The sequence below is a fragment of the Cheilinus undulatus genome, linkage group 2 (assembly GCF_018320785.1).
Source record: "Cheilinus undulatus linkage group 2, ASM1832078v1, whole genome shotgun sequence".
NCBI lineage: Eukaryota > Metazoa > Chordata > Actinopteri > Labriformes > Labridae > Cheilinus > Cheilinus undulatus.
In genome coordinates this window covers 2581765-2607075 of record NC_054866.1, presented here as the reverse complement: position 1 = coordinate 2607075, position 25311 = coordinate 2581765, and the positions used below count along the sequence as shown (strand labels likewise).

General features: G+C 40.9%; 1 protein-coding gene across 1 annotated transcript in view; it reads left to right on the top strand.

Moving 5' to 3' along the window:
- Nucleotides 1-25311, top strand: part of veph1 (ventricular zone expressed PH domain-containing 1) — a 177176-nt gene that overhangs the window by 84293 nt on the left and 67572 nt on the right. Inside the window, exons 6-8 of the mRNA XM_041812953.1 lie at nt 20956-21176; nt 23535-23732; nt 24375-24751. Coding sequence (XP_041668887.1) covers nt 20956-21176; nt 23535-23732; nt 24375-24751 — 796 coding nt within the window. The remainder of the gene's footprint in view (nt 1-20955; nt 21177-23534; nt 23733-24374; nt 24752-25311) is intronic.

The window sequence follows — 25311 nt, the reverse complement described above, 5'->3', positions numbered from 1 at the left end:
GTGGATAGACTTGGAAACAGGGACGGGAGTGGGGGAGAGACATGCGGCAAAGGGCCTCAGGCCGGATTCGAATCCGGGCTGCTCGCATACATGGAGCGCGCCTTAACCACTTGACTACCGGCGTGCCCCTTCCTACCATTTTGTTATAAAACTCATCAAATATGATTGTCTTTTTCACTACTTGTCATTATCGTAGTTTCTCTCATTGGTGAAAGGCAGCAGGGATTTGCCTGTTTGGCTGTTTTGTGTTGAGGTTTTGTGTGCCTCTTTACGGGGTTTATACCCATTGACTAGTGACCAAGAACTTAAAGAGCACCAGGACATCGTGGATGAAGGCGTATGAAAGTGTGAGATAATTGTATGGACTTGTATTGAGCAGACTTAGTAATGCACGATCGCCTACACATAACTGTGTAATGATGAAGTCACACTGAAGGTCATAGTGTGAGCTGAGTGACGAAGGTGACAGCAGGGCATGATGGGAGCTCCTATTTTCTTCTGGGACCATTTAAGGAGGTTTAACCACATTTAGGGGAATTAGGGAATGGGAAAAATATGGCATGACTGTCTTTAGATGATACATGCTTCAGGTGCACATCCACAAATACACACAGTCCATCCATACAGCCAGATGATGGAGATGGAAACCATAATAAAGCTTCTAACCGCTCCAGGGCAACCTTCCTGCCATAGGACCTGGCAACGCAGCGTCAGAGAAGACACAAATACACAGAAAGGCTCACACACGCAGCTGCTCAGACCTCAGCGTCCTGTCTTTCTTCACATTGGAATCATTTGGAAAATAACCCAAGTTTTTCTGGGAATTGCCTCCACAGAGGCCTCCTGGTGATGGCAGTGGAGAGTTCCTCCTGTGGGTCCGTGTTTGTGCCCTACACACTCATGATCTTTTGCACTTGATTGTAGGAGGATTGCACAACTCTCTCTCTCTCTCTCTCTCTCCGGCTTCTTTTACCTCTCAGAGGGACCGTCTTATATCATGTTCCTGGACTTATGGCATGTTCGGCCCGTATATATCATCAGATTAATCAGAGAACTCTGAGAGGAATGAACCCCTGCAAACTGTGATGAGGTCCAAATAAACAGTAATAAATCCTCGTTTTCAGAGAATGATACGTTGTATTTCATGTTAATGCTGTTTCAGGAAATCATTCTGACAGATACGAGTTTGTTTTGGTCTGACTCTTCTCTACTTTAGTCTTTTATTATTACCTTCATGCTTTTCTGTAGTAATTATTACAAAACATCAGTAATTTCTCTGATATCATGGTGTTGTAACAACAAATGATTCATCATTGGTTCAAAATCATTGGCACTTTTATCATAAGGCAATAAAAGCCAATTATCTGGGGTCTCATCCTCCAAAGGACCTGAAGTTATACTCATGTGTTCATCAAATACATCAACTACAGTTATAGAAATAGTTACAGCTGTTCAGATCTGGATTTTTAGTGTAAATAATGGACCAATAGTGATTAAAATAGTTCCAAAATAAAGTTTAATCACTCAAAAAGTTCCCAGGGAGAACCTTTGACCTCAGCTGAAGATCCAACCTTTCAGAAACCCCCAAATGTCTTCATCTCAAGTAAAGAACAGTTCTTTCTGAGTATTTCTCCTTTGTGCCAGCGCTGTGAGACCATGCGTGTTGTAAACTTGGTGTTTCATAATAAGTAGGGGTGGGAATCACTAGTGGCCTGACGATACAATATCATCATGGTACTTGAGTAACAATTTGATTTTATTGTGATTTTAAACATTTTGCAACACAGTGAGTATTGCGATACCATATATTGTGATATATCTTTACCTTTTTTTCAGCTGTTTAGTTGATTTAGCATTAGTCTTGCTTATGTTTGTTGTATTTCTGCAGTATTTTATTTTTATGTAGCACTTCTTGCAGACCTCTTGTGTCATGTCCACCTTATTCGTGCTCTGCTTGCATTCCTAATGTCCTTCCCCTGGTGCTGCCATGTTTGTTTTACTAACCTTCTCCTTATCAATGACCGTCACCTCTGCCGACCTTACTGGATAAACAATTGTCCAAACAATTTATTTTATTTTTCCATTATCATAGACTTCAGTAGGGCTGATGCCTAAGTCGATTGGTCGATTGATTGGTCCATGACCTCATTTTTCAACCAAAATCCAATTGGTCGAACAATCGCACGTGCTACTTTAATTGGAAGAATCCATTTTTTTTGCAGGGGTTAGAAGGGAGATGTCATGTGTTTTTATTCTTTCAGTTATCTAGTGTTACAAAATATAATTTACAAAAACAAAAAAACAACTATGAATATAACTATTCAAATATAATCTACTCATGCCTTTAAGGGTAATTAATCACAGGTTAAATGCCCAGAAAGGCAAAACAACGTCACTAGGACCCTCCCACCAAAGCCCATGAAGCACGTTGTTGAAAAAGTCAGCGTTGTGGCAACATTTTGTTAAAAAGGATTATTATTTAATTACAACATAAGGTGGTTATAACACAAAAATATTAAGATTTTCAAGTTCATTTTGGGTTCATTTTGAATTTTAATTACCACCTAAATGCAGTGACTACATTGTCAGTGATAAGTTTAATGTAGAAATAACATGGAGGTTTTTTTCTTTTTTGGTCCGTCCCATGACCAGTTGATTAATTGATGATCTGGTGCAGTTTTGGTCGAGCAAGTTTTTCTTTGGTTGACTACAGCCCTAGACTTCAGTTCATATTAGTAATTAATGTGAAAAAAATTTGATACTTGGTGGACAAGACAATACGATATATCACCAAACATCGCATAACCATGCTGTATCGATTTTTCTCCCCACCCCTGATGATTAGATGTTATGAAATATTTGTTCCCAGGCCAGTTTTTTTCTCTGAGAAAATAGGAGACAAAAAAAGTCCTTAAATGCCTGAGGCAGGGGTGTTAAACTCAACCACAGCAGGGGCCAAATTTTGAACTTGGGTCTACCCTGAGGGCCTAACAGGGTCAATATTTAACTATAAAATATCAACCTTATCTTCACCAGAAATGAATTAATCATGAGTTTCAAATATCAAAATATGAAATAAAATTAAAAATAATGCATTTTTAAGATAAAAATTAGATAAAAGTTAAAGTTTGAAGTTGAAAAAGGTCAAAACATGAGCTAAAAGTCAAAATCATGGCTTTAAAAGGTCTAAATAAGATTTAAATTTATTAATTTAAAAGGTAAAAATATGAGATAAAAAGTCAAACAGGAAGCTAATGAAGAGAGGCCAGCAGAGGCCAGCAGATTAACCAGTATTCCTTGCTACCATTACACCATGAAGACAAAAGAACACTCCGAGCCACTTAAAGAAAATGTTATTGAAACGTATAAATCAGGGGATGGATACAAAAACATTCTCACAAGTCTGAACATCCCCGAAGTTCAGTTAAATCCATCATGAAGAAATTAAGGAGTATGTCACATGTGTAAATCTGCCGTGATCAGACCGTCCTCACAAACTGAGTGGGCGTACAAGAAGGAGACTAGAGAGAGAGGCCACCAAGACACGTATGACTACTCTGAAGGAGTTCCAAGCTTCAGCAGCTGAGATGGTGAGACTCTGCAGACAACAACTGTTGGCCGGGTTCTTCACCAGTCAGAGCTTTATGGGAGAGTGGCAAAGAGAAAGACACTGTTGAAGAAAACTCAGATGACTCGGTGTGTGGGAGACGCCATGGCCAAGAGGAAGAGAGTTCTTTGGTCTGATGAGACAGATAAGGAGCCTTGTTGCCATCAGACAGGATGCCAACCACTGCACATCACCACTCTGAAGCGCGGTGGTGGCAGCATCATGCTGTGGGGATGCTTCACAGCAGCCTGTAAAGTCCTGGAGGACAATCATATCAAGTCTGCAAGAGAAGTATGGCTTGAGAGAATATTAACTTTCCAGCAAGACAATGAGCTGAAGCATACAGAGAAAGCTTCACAGAAATAGTTTAAAGACAGCAAGAGGAATGTTCTGGTGGCTCTACTAAATTCTGACATAAAGGGGGTGAATATGCAGTCATTTATTTGGCATTACATTTTTATGTAAATGAAATTACTTTGTATAAATCTGTTTACAGTTCAACCTTAAAGAGACTTTTTTTGTAAATTCGTCAAAAAAGCCAAATCATATTAACCATAACTGATTTACAGTTGCAAGAAAAAGTATGTGAACCCTTTGGGATTTCTTGGATTTCTGCATAAATTGGTCATCAAATGTGTTCTGATCTTCATCTAAGTCACAACAACAGACAAACACAGTCTGTTTAAACTAATACTGCACAAAAAATGATATGTTTTCATGTTTTTATTGAACAAAACATGTAAACGTTCACAGTGCAGGGTTGAAAAAGTATGTGAACCTTTGGATTTAATAACTGGTTGACCCTCCTATGGCAGCAATAACCTCAACCAAACGTTTCCTGTAGTTGCAGATCAGAATCAGGAGGAGTTTTGGACCATTCCTCTTTACAAACATGTTTCAGTTCAGCAATATTATTGGGATGTCTGGTGTGAATCGCTCTCTTGAGGTCATGCCACAGCATCTCAGTCGGGTTGAGGTCAGGACTCTGACTGGTCCACTCCAGAAGGCGTATTTTCTTCTGTTGAAGCCGTTCTGTTGTTGATTTACTTCTATGCTTTGGGTCGTTGTCCTGTTGCATCACCCATCCTCTGTTGAGCTTCAGATGGTGGACAGATGGTCTTAAGTTTTCCTGCAGAATATCTTGATAAACTTGGGAATTCATTTTTCCGTCAATGACAGCAATCCATCCAGGCCCTGAGGCAGCAAAGCAGCCCCAAACCATGATGGCCCCTCCACCATATTTCACAGTTGGGATGAGGTTTTGATGTTGGTGTGCTGTGCCTTTTTTTCTCCACACATAGCGTTGTGTGTTCCTTCCAAACAACTCAATTTTGGTTTCATCTGTCCACAGAATATTTTGCCAGTAGTGCTGTGGAACATCCAGGTGCTCTTTTGCAAACTTCAAACGTGCAGCAATGTGTTTTTTGGACAGCAGTGGCTTCCTCCGTGGTGTCCTCCCATGAACTCCATTCTTGTTTAATGTTTTACTTATTGTGGATTTGTCAACACAAATGTTGGCATGTGCCAGAGATTTCTGTAAGTCTTTAGCTGATACTCTAGGATTCTTCTTCACCTCATTGAGCATTCTGCACTGTGCTCTTGCAGTCATCTTTACAGGACGACCACGCCTAGGGAGAGTAGCAACAGTGCTGAACTTTCTCCATTTGTAGACAGTCTGTCTTACCGTGGACACATGAACATCAAGGCTTTTAGAGATACTTTTGTAACCCTTTCCAGCTTCATGCAAGTCAACAATTCTTGATCGTAGGTCTTCTGAGAGCTCTTTTGTGCCAGGCATGGTTCACATCAGGCAATGCTTCTTGAGAACAGCAAACTCAAAACTGGTGTGTGTTTTTTATAGGGCAGGGCGGCTTTAACCAACATATCCAATCTCATCACATTGATTGGACTCCAGGTTGGCTGACTCCTGGCTCCAATTAGCTCTTGGAGAAGTCATTAGCCAAGGGGTTCACATACTTTTTCCACCCTGCACTGTGAACGTTTACATGTTTTTTCCATAAAAACATGAAAACATATCATTTTTTTGTGCGGTATTAGTTTAAACAGACTGTGTTTGTCTATTGTTGTGACTTAGATGAAGATCAGAACACATTTATAACCAATTTATGGAGAAATCCAAGAAATCCCAAAGGGTTCACATACTTTTTCTTGCAACTGTAGAAAATCAATAAAAGGGTAAAACATTCAAAGAATACTTTCGATTACTTGAATACTTTTCAGTCACTTTTTTTTTTTTTTATCGTTCATTTTTGAGCACGTGTGCATCTTTTGAATGAGACTTTCACAGAAAGGAACACAGTGTTGTATAGGCACACTATTTCACTATCATATCAGTTAATTTGTCTCAGAAAATGTTCTGGAAAACTCCTGGAAATGATAGAAAAGTGAAAGGCTGCAGGGTTTCAAAGCTGTTAACATCGTGCATCATCCTCAAACTGTTCCTGAACGAGGGGGTCGGGCCTCCCTCAAGGGGTCACAGCAGATCATTATTTCGCAAAATACTGGATCGATTTTTCCCTCTTCAGGTCTACAAAGTCTTCAAAATAACACTTGGACGATTTCTCAAAGCTTATAAAACTAATAAAATTTAAAAAAGGTCCCAAAGTTAAATTTTCTATGTTTTAAAGCAGAACAAGCCAAAAAAGTTTAAACAGCTGGCATAGAGGCAGAACAGGATGTTCTAATGTGTGATATAAAAAGTATATGAGCCATGAATGAGGACCAACTGTTACACTTCATTTTATGTGACTGCTGTCTGTAGATTAGTAAATGTACAGGATGAGGTACATTTCTTTATGGATGGACAGAATCCTGGTAGAAACTACCAGTAGCAAGAGCAAGGAACTTCTTGCTCTAGTTTGACCATGTTGTGAATCTGTGTAATGTTATTCTGCTAATGCAGGGGTGTCAAACTCAATCACAGCAGGGGCCGGATTCTGGATTCAGGACTAACCTGAGGGCCTAACAGGGTCACATTTTTAACCATAAACTGTCAACCTCGTTTCACCAGCAATAAAATATGAAAAAAAAACTTAGCACTGATGATAAATGATTTTGACATTTAAAAAGTTCAAAGGCTCACAATCTGAGAAAAGTAAATTTATTAGTTCAAAAAGGTCAAAACATAAAATTGAAATTGAAAAATACTGTTTTTTAAAGGCAAATATATAAGAAAGAAAATCAAAATCATGAGTTTAAAAGGTCAATATGCAAAACAAAATTTGTAATCATGAAATTAAAAGTCAAAATATGATTCAAAATTTTAAATTGTGAGTCTAAAAGGTCAAACTATGGGATTATGAAGTCAGTGTGGAGTCGAAAATATGAGATAAAATACATAATAATTGGGTAAAAAGGTCAAAATATCACTTAAAAACTAGAATTATGAATCTTAAAGCTTAAAATATTATATGAGAAGTCAAAATTATGAGTTGAAATGCTCAAAGTATGAAATAAAAAGTCAGTCCTAAGTTTGAGTCCTGATTGTGAGATGCTAAATTGAAAATGTGAAATTAAAAAACACATTAATTTATTTTCCCACGTTCCTGACTTTTCATCTAAATATTTTTACTCCTTACATTTTCAGATTTTGTGATTTAACAAGGCTATCTTAAATCATCAGGATAAGTTCACATTTTTACTCTGGAGGAAATCTGCAGACGTCAGACTGATGGGCCAGTTAGAACAGAAATATGAGATCATCTTGCGGGCCGGATTTAACTGTTTCAAGGGTCAGATTTGGCCCCCGGGCCTTGAGTTCAACACCTGTGTGCTAATGTGTGTGTATGTGTAATAACTAGATCAGCGATCCTCAAATAGCGGCCTGCGGGCCACTTCCAGCCCACCAGCAGGTGTCATTAGGCCCGCGAGACATTTGGGGAAAAAGATGGAAATTAAAAAAAATTATTAATTTTTGATTTTTACCCTCTTAGGTGTTTAAAATACACATGTTCACTAATTTATCATGATCTTTCTATGACTATAGCAAGGAAAGGTCATAATACTATGCAATAAATGAGCTAGATATGGTATGTTGAACTCTTTTTAGAGCAGGGAGGAACATCGTAAAAAGACACATGGCAGACTGCTTCATCACCTCAACTCTGCAAATATGCTTTCCAAAAAGAGGCTGATACAGACTGCATGATTTTAAGACTGAAGGAAAAGGATTTATTGTCTAATCTAATACTGATTATTTTGTTAAAGATGAATTTAACCACTGTGCACAGCTGCAGACTCTCATTGAGCCCAGCCCTTCTCGCACCTCTGATAGGTTTTCTGCATCTCAAGCCTTATTAAATGTCAGAGGTTTTTGCCTTTTAAAACCAAACTTCTCTCCCTGTGTGGGATTAAAACAGCTGCTCTCAGGATAGCAAATACTTTCCCTGCGTAACAGTCCATCGGCCACAAACGCAGAGATCGTATCTCACTTTGGTGATTCAGTTCAATGTCAGCCTGATTTAATCACTAATTAAAAAAATGTGTAATGCTAAACTAACACCAACTAAATTTATCTACATATGATTTAATTTTGTGTCAACAAGAAATGCAGCTATGGTCTTGATCATTAACGTTTAAACGGGACATAGTTTATAAATCCTACGTGTGTTTAACTCCAGGTCTCGTCAAAAATGGTAAAAATTCCTCTCATAACAATAAAACAAATAGTTTATAACTGAAAATGTATTCCTAACCTGGACACACGCTGTCCTATGACATGAGAGATAAGCACTTGGTCTTGGTGCAGCGCTCACACACGTATTTACGTACGGAGCTGCACCACTTCATGGCGCGTGCAGAGATGTCTGGGGGACGCAGAGAGAATATATATATATATATTTATCATCATTTTGGCTGATAGGGTCTAATCAGATTATTCTAGCAGCTTAAAGAATTCATATTTGACAGTTAAAAGTGAGAAAAATTATTGATTATTGATACTGAAAGACCCAACATAAATTCAAAATGAGCTCAACACTAAACAACATTTAGCAAAGTTTCAGTGGCAAAGAAGAAGTTCTTTTAACAGGCAGAAAGCCTGGGCCGAACCAGACTCATGTTGAACTGCCATCTGCTGCAGCTGTGCCAGGGTAAGAAAGGAGAGAGTAATTAGCAAAGAGAAGGAAGACATAAATGGGGAAGAGAGAAAGGGGAAGTGCAGACAGGTAGAAGAGAAAGATGCAGAAAAGAAAAGCTATAAGAGGAAGGTGCAGAAAGAGAGAAGATGAAGGTGCAGAAAGAGAGAGGATGAAGGTGCAGAAAGAGAGAGGATGAAGGTGCAGAAAGAGAGAGGATGAAGGTGCAGAAAGAGAGAGGATGAAGGTGCAGAAAGAGAGAAGATGAAGGTGCAGAAAGAGAGAGGATGAAGGTGCAGAAAGAGAGAAGATGAAGGTGCAGAAAGAAAGAGGATGAAGGTGCAGAAAGAGAGAAGATGAAGGTGCAGAAAGAGAGAAGATGATGGTGCAAAAGAGAGAAGATGAAGGTGCAGAAAGAGAGAGGATGATGGTGCAGAAAGAGAGAAGATGAAGGTGCAGAAAGAGAGAAGATGAAGGTGCAGAAAGAGAGAAGATGATGGTGAAGAAAGAGAGAAGATGAAGGTGCAGAAAGAGAGAGGATGAAGGTGTAGAAAGAGAGAAGATGATGGTGCAGAAAGAGAGAGGATGAAGGTGCAGAAAGAGAGAAGATGAAGGTGCAGAAAGAGAGAGGATGATGGTGCAGAAAGAGAGAAGATGAAGGTGCAGAAAGAAAGAGGACGAAGGTGCAGAAAGAGAGAAGATGAAGGTGCAGAGAGAAAAAGGATGAAGGTGCAGAAAGAAAGTGGATGAAGGTGCAGAAAGAGAGAAGATGATGGTGCAAAAGAGAGAAGATGAAGGTGCAGAAAGAGAGAAGATGAAGGTGCAGAAAAAGAGAAATGAAGGTGCAGAAAGAGAGAAGATGAAGGTGCAGAAAGAAAGAGGATGAAGGTGCAGAAAGAGAGAAGATGAAGGTGCAGAAAGAAAGAGGATGAAGGTGCAGAAAGAGAGTGGATGAAGGTGCAGAAAGAGAAAGGATGAAGGTGCTGAAAGAGAGAAGATGAAGCTGTAGAAAGAGAGAAGATGAAGGTGCAGAAAGAGAGTGGATGAAGGTGCAGAAAGAGAGAAGATGAAGGTGCAGAAAGAAAGAAGATGAAGGTGCAGAAAGAGAGAATATGAAGGTGCAGAAAGAGAGAAGATGAAGGTGCAGAAAGAGAGAGGATTAAGGTGCAGAAAGAGAGAAGATGATGGTGCAGAAAGAGAGAAGATGAAGGTGCAGAAAGAGAGAGGATTAAGGTGCAGAAAGAGAGAAGATGAAGGTGCAGAAAGAAAGAAGATGAAGGTGCAGAAAGAGAGAAGATGAAGGTGCAGAAAGAGAGAGGATTAAGGTGCAGAAAGAGAGAAGATGAAGGTGAAGAAAGACAGAAGATGAAGGTGCAGAAAGAGAGAAGATGAAGGTGCAGAAAGAAAGAGGATGAAGGTGCAGAAAGAGAGAAGATGAAGGTGCAGAAAGAGAGAAGATGAAGGTGCAGAAAGAGAGAGGATGAAGGTGCAGAAAGAGAGAAGATGAAGGTGCAGAAAGAAAGAGGATGAAGGTGCAGAAAGAGAGAAGATGAAGGTGCAGAAAGAGAGAAGATGAAGGTGCAGAAAGAGAGAAGATGAAGGTGCAGAAAGAAAGAGGATGAAGGTGCAGAAAGAGAGAAGATGAAGGTGCAGAAAGAGAGAAGATGAAGGTGCAGAAAGAGAGAAGATGAAGGTGCAGAAAGAAAGAGGATGAAGGTGCAGAAAGAGAGAAGATGAAGGTGCAGAAAGAAAGAGGATGAAGGTGCAGAAAGAGAGAAGATGAAGGTGCAGAAAGAGAGAAGATGAAGGTGCAGAAAGAAAGAGGATGAAGGTGCAGAAAGAGAGAAGATGAAGGTGCAGAAAGAGAGAGGATGAAGGTGCAGAAAGAGAGAAGATGAAGGTGCAGAAAGAGAGAAGATGAAGGTGCAGAAAGAGAGAGGATGAAGGTGCAGAAAGAAAGAGGATGAAGGTGTAGAAAGAGAGAAGATGAAGGTGCAGAAAGAGAGAAGATGAAGGTGCAGAAAGAGAGAGGATGAAGGTGCAGAAAGAGAGAAGATGAAGGTGCAGAAAGAGAGAGGATGAAGGTGCAGAAAGAGAGAAGATGAAGGTGCAGAAAGAGAGAAGATGAAGGTGCAGAAAGAGAGATGATGAAGGTGCAGAAAGAGAGAAGATGAAGGTGCAGAAAGAGAGAGGATGAAGGTGCAGAAAGAGAGAAGATGAAGGTGCAGAAAGAGAGAAGATGAAGGTGCAGAAAGAGAGAGGATGAAGGTGCAGAAAGAAAGAGGATGAAGGTGCAGAAAGAGAGAAGATGAAGGTGCAGAAAGAGAGAAGATGAAGGTGCAGAAAGAGAGAAGATGAAGGTGCAGAAAGAAAGAGGATGAAGGTGCAGAAAGAGAGAAGATGAAGGTGCAGAAAGAGAGAAGATGAAGGTGCAGAAAGAGAGAAGATGATGGTGCAAAAGAGAGAAGATGAAGGTGCAGAAAGAGAGAGGATGATGGTGCAGAAAGAGAGAATATGAAGGTGCAGAAAGAGAGAAGATGAAGGTGCAGAAAGAGAGAAGATGATGGTGAAGAAAGAGAGAAGATGAAGGTGCAGAAAGAGAGAGGATGAAGGTGTAGAAAGACAGAAGATGATGGTGCAGAAAGAGAGAGGATGATGGTGCAGAAAGAGAGAAGATGAAGGTGCAGAAAGAAAGAGGACGAAGGTGCAGAAAGAGAGAAGATGAAGGTGCAGAGAGAAAAAGGATGAAGGTGCAGAAAGAAAGTGGATGAAGGTGCAGAAAGAGAGAAGATGATGGTGCAAAAGAGAGAAGATGAAGGTGCAGAAAGAGAGAAGATGAAGGTGCAGAAAAAGAGAAATGAAGGTGCAGAAAGAGAGAAGATGAAGGTGCAGAAAGAGAGAGGATGAAGGTGCAGAAAGAGAGAAGATGAAGGTGCAGAAAGAGAGAAGATGAAGGTGCAGAAAGAAAGAGGACGAAGGTGCAGAAAGAGAGAAGATGAAGGTGCAGAAAGAAAGAGGATGAAGGTGCAGAAAGAGAGTGGATGAAGGTGCAGAAAGAGAGAGGATGAAGGTGCAGAAAGAGAGAAGATGAAGCTGTAGAAAGAGAGAAGATGAAGGTGCAGAAAGAGAGTGGATGAAGGTGCAGAAAGAGAGAGGATGAAGGTGCTGAAAGAGAGAAGATGAAGCTGTAGAAAGAGAGAAGATGAAGGTGCAGAAAGAGAGAAGATGAAGGTGCAGAAAGAAAGAAGATGAAGGTGCAGAAAGAGAGAATATGAAGGTGCAGAAAGAGAGAAGATGAAGGTGCAGAAAGAGAGAGGATTAAGGTGCAGAAAGAGAGAAGATGATGGTGCAGAAAGAGAGAAGATGAAGGTGCAGAAAGAGAGAGGATTAAGGTGCAGAAAGAGAGAAGATGAAGGTGCAGAAAGAAAGAAGATGAAGGTGCAGAAAGAGAGAAGATGAAGGTGCAGAAAGAGAGAAGATGAAGGTGCAGAAAGAGAGAGGATTAAGGTGCAGAAAGAGAGAAGATGATGGTGCAGAAAGAGAGAAGATGATGGTGCAGAAAGAGAGAAGATGAAGGTGCAGAAAGAGAGAAGATGAAGGTGAAGAAAGACAGAAGATGAAGGTGCAGAAAGAGAGAAGATGAAGGTGCAGAAAGAGAGAAGATGAAGGTGCAGAAAGAGAGAGGATGAAGGTGCAGAAAGAGAGAAGATGAAGGTGCAGAAAGAGAGAAGATGAAGGTGAAGAAAGACAGAAGATGAAGGTGCAGAAAGAGAGAAGATGAAGGTGCAGAAAGAGAGAAGATGAAGGTGCAGAAAGAAAGTGGATGAAGGTGCAGAAAGAGAGAGGATGAAGGTGCAGAAAGAGAGAAGATGAAGCTGTAGAAAGAGAGAAGATGAAGGTGCAGAAAGAGAGAAGATGAAGGTGCAGAAAGAGAGAAGATGAAGGTGCAGAAAGCTACAGCCAACACATGTTGGAAACAGAGCTGTGCTTTCTCACTGTCAGCAATCGAGAGGCATTCACCAGTATGAACAATAAGCAGAAGCTTTTGCATCTGCTGGGTGAAGTGCTACAGTGTGCAGATGCTGCAGCACATTATGTGAGCTGATGTGACTAAAGAAGAGCCTAAAGCACCATTTCACCATGACCAGGACCCACTGCACATCTGTCGAATTACCACACCTTTCAATTAAAATAAAAACCCAGACATTTGACACCAATAATATTACTTTGTCCTGTTCTTATCGTTAAGGAAAGCCTTAGAGATTGGAGGAGTTTCACACAGATTCCCATAAGAATGAATGGATTGATGGTTGAATCGGCTGCATAACAATATTTGAAAGACTAACGCCATCCATGGTTTTACATACAGTTTTAAAGAAGAACAAATAATATGAAGCCAAGCTAGTTTTTGACGTCCTTTTTAAAGATGTCAGCACTTCCTGTCTTTGTTAACATGCATTTGTGACTTACAGGGTTTAAACCATCTCTCCCTTAAGTCATATTAAGATTAATACACACACACATATAGTTGTTGTCACACAAAATTAATACTCCCTATGAAAGAGCCCACACACGTTACAGTACACGGTGGTTTCTCCATGGGGCTTGTTAGGGAGCGAGCTGTGAGCCAGGCCGCTGCTCCAAAGGAAGATGAGATCAGAGATCTGATCTGCAATCAGGGGAAACTAAACGACTGAGGAACAAGAGAAGAAGAAAAACCAGCAGGTCAGAGAGGTGTTCTGGACTGTTACTGGAGCGAGGAGGTGTTTTCCTTTCTCCTTTTCTTTTATTTGTGAGTCATTCAATATTTAGTTGGAGTTTTTCAGCCGTTATCTCCTGAACACAAACATGTGCTACTGCCAGAGGAGGTTGGCTTCTACAGTTCCTGTCAGGAAGATAATCAAGCGCTGGCAATGAGGGAGCCAAGTTTGATGTTTGTGTACTGGAGGCACAAAGACTGGATCCCTTTCTCTGGATCCATATCTGACCTGTCAGAGATATGATCCATCATGAAAATGTATGATTTCAGACATATGGAGCCAGTCTCTTTTTTCTACAACTTTTACAAAGCCTCTTATTCTTGTCCTAATTTTCCTGTTTTTTTTCTGATGGGTTCAACAATTCAGGTCAAGGCCAAATTATTTTCTGCACAATTAAACATGTAAATGGTCTTCATATTAACACGCAGCCTTTTAACTTCAATATGTTGCATTCTAGCTTGATAACTGTAACAGCTGCAAATTCTCAGCCTATAATGTTTAAAGGTGTTGTCTCATGTCCAAAAGCAAAACAGTTTGAGCTTTAAAAAACACTTTTAGAACACATTTACTGAAGATCAAGGTCTTTTGTACCAGTGGTTCTCAACTGGTCCAGCCTCAGGACCCACCAGTCTGTCTTACGTCAGATCGTGACCCGACTTTCCAAAGGTTTTTCTACAAAGCATGTTTGGGTCATGATTGGACCAAACTGACACATGTTATTCCCTCTTTCTCCATCATTCTGTGTCAGAAAATGACATTATCATGGGAAAAGTAGCCAATTATTGCAAGAAGAGGAGATAGACCAGTTGAAATGTTGATCAAACATTTAAGTTCACCCAATTTCACAATAAAACAGGATAAAATAAAAGGTACCGATGCATGTCCATTAAGGACTTGAGGATTTTTGCCACCATCTTTTTATTCAGACACCTAGTCACGGCCCACTGAAAACTGCTCTGCGACCCCTTTTGGGTCCCGACCCACCAGTTGAGAACCACTGTTTTATACCATGTAATGTACATGAAAAAAGAATAAAACAGTCTAACAGATGATATGGTACAACCTCAATTCCAGAAAAGTTGGGTTGCTGTTTAAAGATGTAAATAGAAACAGAAGTCAGTGATTGTCAAATCTCATAACTCATATTTTATTCACAGTAGAACATTAACGTCATGTCAGATGTAGGAACTAAATTTGATGGCAGCAACACTTCTCAAACATAGGGACAGGCCATGTTTTCCGTCGTGTAGCATCTCGTCTTTAACAACAGTCTGTAAACGTCTGGGATGTGAGGAAACCTGTCGCTCTGTTCTGGTGGAGACATGTTGTCCCATTCAACAGGAAAACAGGAAATCTGTCACTGTTGAGAGATCCAGATCCCTTGGCTCAGCTCAGTGGAGCTGGTTGTTAAGCTCAGTGTTAATTTTGGCAGCTATTTTTCATTTTAGTCACATTTTAGTCAATTCTACTCTTTGTAGTTTTAGCCTAGCCTTAGTCCATAAAAATTTGTCACATTTTAGTCTTTATTTTAAGTTCAAGCAGTTATTCTCTTGCCTAAATCTGGTACCAAATCATGGTAGAGTGTTCTCTACACTACAGCTGAGAGGCAGAATAGCTACAGATGCATTATATTGTGACAGATTTACCCACAGTGGAGAAATACGGTGGACTTCGAATGTCTGGTGATAATTACATTACATTTTTGTCTAGTTTTAGTCATCTTGACGAAAACTAAACTTACTTTCAGTCAGTTTTAGTCACCAAAGATCTATTTTTGGCCAGTCTTAGTCTGGTCTTTCTCATGGCTGTCCATGAACATTTTTTGTCATAGTTTTAGCCGACAAAATTAACACTGATGTGGCTCCTAAACTGCTCTTCATTTGGTTCCAGTTTGGCTTTTAAAATGAAGATTAAATGATGACAAGAATGGAGGAAAGGAAACTGGCACTCAAACAGGAGCTAGCTACAATGGCTAACATAAAAGAGTCATTTCATACATCAGGCACCAGATTTCAGCAAGAGAATAAAAGCTTGGACTAAAAGTTAAGAACTGAACTAAAACTAGACTAAAATGTTCTTGAGTTTTCGTCAACTAAAACTAGACTAAAATAGAAAGCGTGACCAAAAGACTAAAATGAAAAATCGCTGTCAAAAGTAACACTGTCAGCCAGCCTCATAGCTCAGTTCTAGACTCTTGTCTAGTACCTTGTCTGGTTGGACGGCACTAGGAGGTCTGCAGGACTGAGTAAATTGTGATATTGATCGCCTCCACACCAAGTAGATCGACTGATATGTGGAAAATCACTGTTTTGTGTAATATAGGGATCAATGAATGTGGACATCTTCTGATGATTGCTGTGTATGGGTCCATTTAGAGCTGTAAAGTACTAACTTTCCTTTAAGTACAAATGTTTCTTTTCATACTCATTCTTAATGGCTGTCCCACTTCCTTTAGCTGCATCCACGCTGATCTCTTCATCAGCTGCCACTGTGCACAGGCTCGCAGTAAAACCAAATGACTCCCATAGCCATTGCCTCGTTCTGCTCAAATGATGCTGATTGGTCCAGCCATTCTCCGACGAGTGTTTCTAGCTTGAAGCTTTGCAAGATGGATCCACCAGAAGACTGACATGAATATCTTGATAATCTTTGCAAAGCTCGAAATCTAATCAGCTCATCCTTGGGATGATGTGTTCATGCAAAGTTTGTGCGTGTGCAAAATCCCTGAAATCCCTCAAAGCTCTCTGTTATATTCAGACAGACTAAGTACATACAGTCAGACTAATGGACAGACAACCCAGCAGCATCGTATTTCTCATCCTGTCTATCGCTGTTATGGTGATACTGGTTAACAGAGAGTTAAACCCCAAAAATGACACAAAATTCAAAATGCCTTCCACATTCCTCATAAAGAATAAGATTTACACTAAGGAGTTGAGGAAATCACCATGCTATTTTATATCCCATACAGCCATTGGATGTATTTCTAAACTATTTTTACAAAATTGTATTTAAAAACAGCTCATTTTTGGTGGCAGGACTCAGGCATGTCAACACTTACTCTCAGTATTGGACCTTAAAATCCTCTAAATACCTGTTTGACATGTGGTTACATTGCTGAGTCAGGACCTGTCTTTCCTGGTAGTTGTAGCCTCCTCATATAAATGAAACATTCACAGGCATGTTTGGAGGTGAAACATGCTCAAACTGTGCAGCAAATGCATTCTTCTGTCCAGGTTATGAGGCGGGCTGAGGCTCTGTAAGCACAGGGCAGTTCTGTAGGTCTTACTGTCCCATCAATCAGACTGTCTTTCAGTCAGAGGAGGATGTGAACATCTTCTCTGCGGTTATCAGTCCGTGCAGAAACAGGTTTGACAGGATAGAGGCTTTTAACAAAATTATCTTAATAAGCAAATGAATGTTCTTTGGCTATAGAGCAGAAGTCCATCAGGTGCCATTCCTGTCAGCTAAGAACAGAAAACTCTTTCTACGGTTCAACAAAATGAACCAATACAAGAGTGGAAAATGTTACCTGGTCTGATACGACTCAGTTTCTGCTGCCACATTCAAATATTAGGGTCAGAAATTGGGTTGAACAACATGACAGTCATTAACAACGCCCTGATGCATGTCTACAAGCTGAAATATACTGGTTAATTCCATGTGATTGGCTGATTAGATAGTTATGTTAGATAGGTAACAGTTGAACAGGTACACTATGTTGCCAAAAGTATTCCTTCACCTGCCTTGACTCACATATGAACTTAAAGTGGGGGTATTATGCCTTTTTTCAAGGCTTTACACCATCTCTCTGATACACACATAGTAGCTTCACATGGTTTACAGCTCAAAACACTCCTCATGTTTCTCACACTGGCGTTCTGAAAACCCGTCCTGAGTAAATTATGGTGAATGTTGATATGTGTTAGACCCAGAGTCTGACCCTAAAGGTTTGGAGAGAGAGGGGGAAGAAAACCAGCAGCAGAGCAGGACGTTATCTGTTTGGTAAGTGTTTAACTACTGTGTTGCTCAATGCTAAATGCTAAAAGGCCTTGTGGGGGCGGTCTGTTCCGCTTTGCCAGCAGCACGGGCGGACCACGAACCAGTCAGGAGATCCTATTGTGATGACCTCATTAGTTTGCTCCATCTCAGAGAGATTTTCAATGAACCGTTTCCATCAGTTTACACGCTAATTCTAAGATTACTGCCGCATATGTTTATCTTGCGGTTTGAAAATTTGCATACGTGAAATATGGACACCAAACATTGTGACTTTATATTTATGTTTTAAAAACTGGAAAAGTATAATACCCCCTCTTTAAGTGACATCCCATTCTTAATCCATAGGGTTTAATATGACGTCGGTCCACCCTTTGCAGCTATAACAGCTTCAACTCTTCTGGGAAGGCTTTCCACAAGGTTTAGGAGTGTGCTGATGGGAATTTTTGACCATCCTTCAGAAGCACATTTGTGAGGTCACACACTGATGTTGGACGAGAAGGCCTGTCTCTCAGTCTCCGCTCTAATTCCTCCCAAAGGTGTTCTATGGGGTTGAGGTCAGGACTCTGTGCAGGCCAGTCAAGTTGATCCACACCAAACTCTCTCATCCATGTCTTTATGGACCTTGCTTTGTGCACTGGTGCACAGTCATGTTGGAGCAGAAAGGGGCCATCCCCAAACTGTTCCCACAAAGTTGGGAGCATGGAATTGTCCACAATCTCTTGGTATGCTGAAGCATTCAGAGTTCCTTTGACTGGAACTAAGGGGCCAAGCCCAGCTCCTGAAAAACAAGCCCACACCATAATCCCCCCTCCACCAAACTTTACACTTGGCACAATGCAGTCAGACAAGTACTGTTCTCCTGGCAACCACCAAACCCAGACTGGTCCATCAGATTGCCAGATGGAGAAGAGTGATTCGTCACTCAAGAGAACACGTCTCCACTGCTCTAGAGTCCAGTGGTGGCGTGCTTTACACCACTGCATCCAACGCTTTGCATTGCACTTGGTGATGTATGGCTTGGATGCAGCTGCTCAGCCATGGAATCCCATCCATGAAGCTCTCTACCACTGTTCTTGAGCTAATCTGAAGGCCACATGAAGTTTGGAGGTCACTCTGCACCTCAGCTTCCGCTGACCCCACTCCATCATTTTACGTGGCCTACCACCTGGTGGCTGAGTTGCTGTTGTTCCCAATGGCTTCCACTTTGTTATAATACCACTGACAGTTGACTGTGGAATATTTAGGAGTGAGGAAATTTCACCACTGGACTTGTTGGACAGGTGGCATCCTATCACAGTACCACACTGGAATTCACTGAGCTCCTGAGAGCGAGCCATTCTTCCACAAATGTTTGTAGAAACAGTCTGCATGCCTAGGTACTTCGAGATGCTCCATAAGACAGAACTGGTGCTATTTTCAGCTATTTGGAGTACTCTCCTGAACAACCACAGCATCAGAAATACCAACATCAGATAGGAATTTATCCGTACAGTCAGTAAGTTTACTGCATTTAGAAAAAGTAGAGTCTTAATGAAACTAGACTAAAAAACATGCATGTAAACATGTTAGTCCCAGGGAAATTTTACTGACTTTTTCAGCCTATGCATTTATCATAAATCTAGGCTGGTTTCTACACCTTATATAATTAAAGACCATTGTTTCTCGCTGGAGAATCCATCTTGCAAAGCTCTCGTCTGAACCGTTTGGGGCCGGTTAGAAAGTGACAGGACCAATCAGTGTCGAGGGGCAGTACTTCTGGGCGCAGCGGAGTCGTGACATAAGCAAGCAGCAACAAGAGCTGGTGCAGTTATGGAGGAAGAGATTAGCATGGATGCTGCTAAAGCACCGGTTTATCAGAACTTGATGACATTTCTTTGTTAAAAAAGGAACAAAGAACAGCAGTGAGTTTTCTTTTCAAAAATGGCAAAAGTAGTGTACTGCTCCGTAGTGGCGCACCTTGATGACATCCCTGGTTTGTTGCTCTGGTTGGCCTGTAAAAATGTGACAGACAGTATGTTCATCCAATTGCCCTCCAAGTTTTTTTTTCAAAGGCTCTGCCCTTTCCCTAATGCTGTCTATGGAAGGTTTTCCAGATGGATGTGTGAAACAAATCCATCTGGCATGTCAGGTTACATTTAAGCTACATGATTTGCGGCGGGCATGCTAAGGTGGCTAACATTAGGAGCTAGCTCTGCCAGCCTTCATTCCTCTTAGCCAGGGACGTCAGACTCAATCACAGCAGGGGACAGGTTCTAGATTTAGGTCTAACCTGAGAACTTGCGTTTTCAACAGAAATAAAATATATCAAAATAAAAAACTTAGCACGATGATAAATCATTTTGAAAATAAATGCCTGAATGATACATTTTAAGTCTGAAAATCTGATTTAAAATATTCAAACTCATTAGTTTAAAAGGTCAAAACATGAAATTAAGATTGGAAGATATTTTTTAAAGGCAAATATATGAGAAATGAAGTCAAAATCATGATTTTCAAGTTTTGAAATATGAGAAAAAAAATTAAAATCATTAATTTAAAGGTAAAAATAAAAGCAAAATTTTAAATTGTGAGTCTAAAGTTCAAACTATGAGAACAAAAAAAGTTTGAATTGGAAAGGTCAAAACATGAGAAATATTGAAAATAATTAAAAAAGGTAAAAAATATTGTTTATAATTTTAAATTGTGAATCTAAAGTGTCAAATATATAATAAAGAAAGTCTAAATCATGAGTTTTAAATGTCAAAATATGAGATTGAAAAGAAAGGCTAGTAGTTAGAAAGTTCAAAAGAAGATAAAATTCAAAATAATATGGTAAGAGGTCAAAATAACTTAAAATGTAAGATTGTGAATCCAAAATGTCAAATTAATAGATAAAACAAAAACTATGAGCTGAAAAGGATGAAATAAAAAAGAAAAATCAAAATTTTGAGTCAATTTATTTCGATGCAAAACCTAAAATCTTTTTCTTTTCCAAAATTCCTGACTTTTTATCTTTTCAATTTGATGTTTTCCAATTTTTATGACTTAATGAGGATATAAGGTTCAGTTTAATTTTTTATACTGGAGGAAATCTGCAGACCTGATAGTGCTGGCCAAGTTATAATGACGGTATGATGTGAACTTGCAGGCCAGTTATAGCTGAGCCACCGGCTGGATTTGGGCCCAGGCCTTCAGTTTGACACCCTCACTCTGAGCAGATTAATCTGGTGCCTTTATGTGTTGATTCTTCACTGATGAGCGGTTATGCGAAGCATGCAATACAGGTCCACCTGGAACCTGCCAACTTTCCTCCATTCCCAATGATTCCAACCAATGTTCTTCACTTCCTGTCCTCCATCTGACCTTTGTGTGTCACTGGGATCAGATGATTGCAAACTTCACCTTGTCTGCATTTGTTTCATTATTTTTTTGTCTTATAGATAGACCAGCATGGACCAGATCCATCCCCTCTAGTCTCATCCTCTTCCTCATCTCTGCCTCTGTTCTCCAGGCTCGTGCTCACAGCTCCTTGGTCTACCTGGTGTCCCTCCTGGGCAGCATGGAGCACAGCTTCCACCACACTCTGCTGCTGGAGATCCGAGCTCTGACCGACCGATACCCGTCCGTGCTGGGAGGCTGCGGCAAAGACCTGTACAGGATGAGCAACTCGTTCACCGCTATCGCCAGACTGCTGGGGAGGAGACTGGAGGAGAGCGCAGAGACTCACTGCAGGTTTGAAGAGATGCATTTACACCGAGATAAACTTGAAAACTGGTGAAAACTGGTGAAATTACAGCTTCTTCAAATGTCTAGCTCTTATTTTCTAAACTTGTTGCTTAAAAAGACCAAGCCAGTCCTGCTTAAAATTCCCAAATCAGTATTTAACAGTTTTGGTATCAACTCTGGACTTATCCTTCCAATCAGATCCATCCAACCACACACAGCTGTGATTAAACCATTTCCTAAATGTTTTGAAATTCAGACTGCTGATGAAGTATCAGTTTCAGTTTAATAAAATATGTCAGCACTGATCCTGCTCCAAACAGGCTGTGAGCCTAAAAACCTGCTGATCTGATCTCTGTGTAACAGAGAGCAGCCAGGAGTTTTGAAACATGTTTCAGCTCACGCATTTAACTTACTTCTGATGCTAAAAGGTTTGTTATTTGGGTCCTTAACTACTTCATTCATACAGTACTGTGAAAAAGTGTTTGCCCTCTGTAGCGCCACATTATGTAATAACGCTGCATTATGTAATAATGTAATAAATTTTCAATTCACTATGTAATAACGCCACATTTTGTAAGCCGCTAAGCGGTAGGGTTAGGGCAAGGTAGTAAGGTATACCCTGGAGCCCACCTTAAGTCCTAGGGTTAAGGTCAGGTGTTTAGTCTAGAGCCCTGAAGGGGGGTTAGGTTTAGGCATAAGCCACTAAGCGGTTAGAGTTAGGGCAAGGTAGTTGGGTAGGGCATACCTTGGAGCCCACACTAAGGCCTATGGTTAGGGTTATTACATAATGTGGTTCTACACCCCCTCTTGATTTCTTACTTTGTTGCATATTTATCACACTTACATGTTTCAGACCATCAAACACATTTAGACAGAGCAGGATAGCCAGAGTAAATAAATGCTATTTTAAAATGATGATTTCATTTATCAAGGAAAAAAAACATCCCAACCTACCTGGCCCTATGTGAAAAGGTTATTACCTCCTTGTAAAATCATGACTTAACTGTGATTAACCACAAGTTTTGGAAAGCTGAGTTTAGTTTTATTAGCCACACCAAGACCTGATTACTACCAGACCGACTGAATCAAGAAATCGTGGCAAGAAAGTAGCAAGAAATGGGCAAACAGTGGTGAAAATTTGTTTGATATGAAAACAAATGTGGCATATGCCACGCCTGTTGTATAATAGGCAGCCATAGGGATAAAAAGGGGTTAAAAAGTGGCATGAATAAATAATCAGAACCAGATAATGGTTGACTCTTTTCAGCTCAGAATGAAGTAACTTATAGCCAGGATGGAGAGGGCCCATTCTCTGGGTTTGTCAGGGGCTCAGACTGGTCTGTGGGCATGCCTGATGATAAATGCATGAAAATTTTCAAGAAAAATTCCCCAAAACTTCAAAACAAAATTCCCAAATTGCTGTGAAACACCCCCAAATTTTCCCCAAATATCTGTGAGACTTCCAGAAATTTTTATTGCAAATCTCCCCAAAATTTCAAGCAAGTTACTTAAATTCAACTGAAATTCTGTACAATTATTCAAAAGATTATCGAGAAAGAAATAATCACTATGTTGTAAGAAAACCAAAATGTAATGTCCTCATATGTACATGCAGGGTTTAAGAGGTTAGCATGTTAAAAATGAATAAAAAAAGCAAGCCCAGGTTAATAGGCATGTGCCCGGCTCTGTTATTAGTGAATGGAAGCCATAGAAAGTGTTTCATAAAGCAGCACAGATTGTGAGTGTGTGAGTTTGGTTTGCCTTGGTGTGTTAATGTGAAAATATGACTTGGTTTCATCTGGCTTCAGCGTGGGCCGCTGACATGCTCAGCTCTCTCTGAAATAAGAACAGCATGTGCCGGATCAGAGGCTTCCGGACACTTTGCTTGGGGTCTAGTGGAGGAAAGATTGAGGGAACGAGGGATCCAGAGAGGCAGGGTGTTTTGTTAGTGCGAGAGAAAGGTGAGGAGAGAAGAAATGCTTTAACAGTCCAGTTTGAAGTTCTCTGTCAGCAACAAGTGGACTGTTTAATGAAGTTATAAAGGCCACTTAAGAAGAAATCAAGAAAAAGAGTGAGAGAGAGCACTGAAGGGAATAATTAGTCTGGGGGAGCGATCAAAAGAGAGGAACAGACAGAGGAAACAAAGCAGTAGAGAGAGGGGAGAAGGTGAACTGCGGCCAACAAACAGGGTTAAGAGGGGGCACATGGTGGAGAGAAGCAGAAACAGAGCCAGGCATTGTGGAGAAGTGAGAATTACCGGAAATCTAGCCAAAGAAAGAGGGAGGGAGTGAGGCCTCGGTCCAGCTTCATCTCACGTGCCCGTCACCTGTGACCCCACCCCCTGCCCCTCTCTGTGATTCACAGGCCAGACGAGGTGCCACCCTGTGCGGGAGGAGGGAGGTCAGAGCAGCACATGCAGGTGAAGATCCAGGCCTTTGATGGGAAACTGGGGGAGGGGGATGGGGGAGCGGAGGAGGTGGTGGGAGACTCTCCGCCACCTCAGAGGCGCTACAGCTTGAGCCAGGCCGTCAGAGAGGAGAGGCGAGAGATGAGATTCAACAGGTGGGTTTGTGTATAGTGGTGCTCAGGTACCTGAGTCCTCATTTCAGTCCTCAGTGTGATGCTACAACAGTCAGAGGCTGGATTGGATTTTACTTTGGCTTCACATTTGTCTCTTTGCCTCATCTTTATCAGAGCAAACTTCACCTTACTTCAGGAGTTCACTGCTGCTGCAGTGGGTCCTTTGGTTCTTCTTCGCTGCTCTAAAACGGTAGCTTGTGCATGCAGTGTTTTCCAGCAGCGAAGAAGAATTGATTTCTGGTTTACAGGGCAAATATTAAGCATGGCTAAACAAAGCAAAATATAAAGCTGAACCAGTTAAACCAAACAATATCAGACTGGTGCATAAACTCGTGTACTCGCTGATACCAATACCTGCATTTTAAGCAGTATCAGAAATATTTCTGATACCGGGATCAGAACAACTCGACCTGAAACACTCTAAAACCAGCTGTCTTGGACTTGCCAAATTAAATCACAAAGCAGCAGCATCAGGCGGCCTGATTTGAGCTGCGACAGCGCAGTTCAGTGACCTTCTAAACTAGTCGTTATGTTGCAAATCTTTGATCCGAACTTGGCTTCAGGAGAGGAGTCCTGAGGATCATTTTTGCACCACTTTGACTGTATTCTTCTTCTTTGGTCTAGGTCAAAGAGCCTCGCCCTCCACGCTGTGCGCTCCCGCTCCATTAACTCAGAGATAGGAGATGATGGGGAGGGTCTGGACCAAAACCCTGACACCATCTTCTCAAACACATTAGTGAATTTGCTGTCTGAAGACCAGGAAGCTGCACCCACACAGAGGAAACCGACAGATGATGGCTCCATGCCCGTCACCGCTGCTTTAGACCGTGGGGTCAAAGAGGCTGGTAGAGGCCAAAACAAAGACAAGAGCAGGGAGACGGAGGAGGCGGAGGAATCAGACAGACTTTTCACCCATTTAAGAGACAATATGGAGACCATCAGGGAGTTCTGCAAAGACATGGTGCAGCAGATCCCCATACCAGAGCACTGTGTGATAGAAGGTAAGAGAACATGATGAACAGCTTTGTTAGGAAATGTTTTCTTTGAGAAAATCACCCCAAACAACTGGTGGCAGTGTTATTTGTTCATGTAGTTTTTGGAGAATTAAAGGGAGGTACACAGAGACAGGAGGAGGGCTTTAATGAGTTTGTAATCTGACAAGGTGGCTGAGGCTGATTGATGATATGGTATGAATACATCTCCTTTTGCCCTCTCTCCTTTTATTTCCCCCATTATCCCACATACACACTCATTTACAGAGGTGTAGCTTTACTCAGCAGTCAGCAGGTATGATTTGTGTCCTATGAGCCTCAATGGGACAGAGACAAATGCCTCCATGGGGAATGATGACATTTTAATAATGCATGTACGGATCAGTGATTTTAATCCTGTTTAGAGGTCATATAAACAGGATTTTGTCTGCCATTGGTGCAAGATTTGGGCCTGGAGACAGTTCCATGCCCTCTAATGTTTTAATCCAGTCTGGACTGATTGCAGTTGTGTGTTTACCTTTGAGACTGCTTTTGTACTTCTTGAGGGCCTCGAGTACAGAAGACTATTA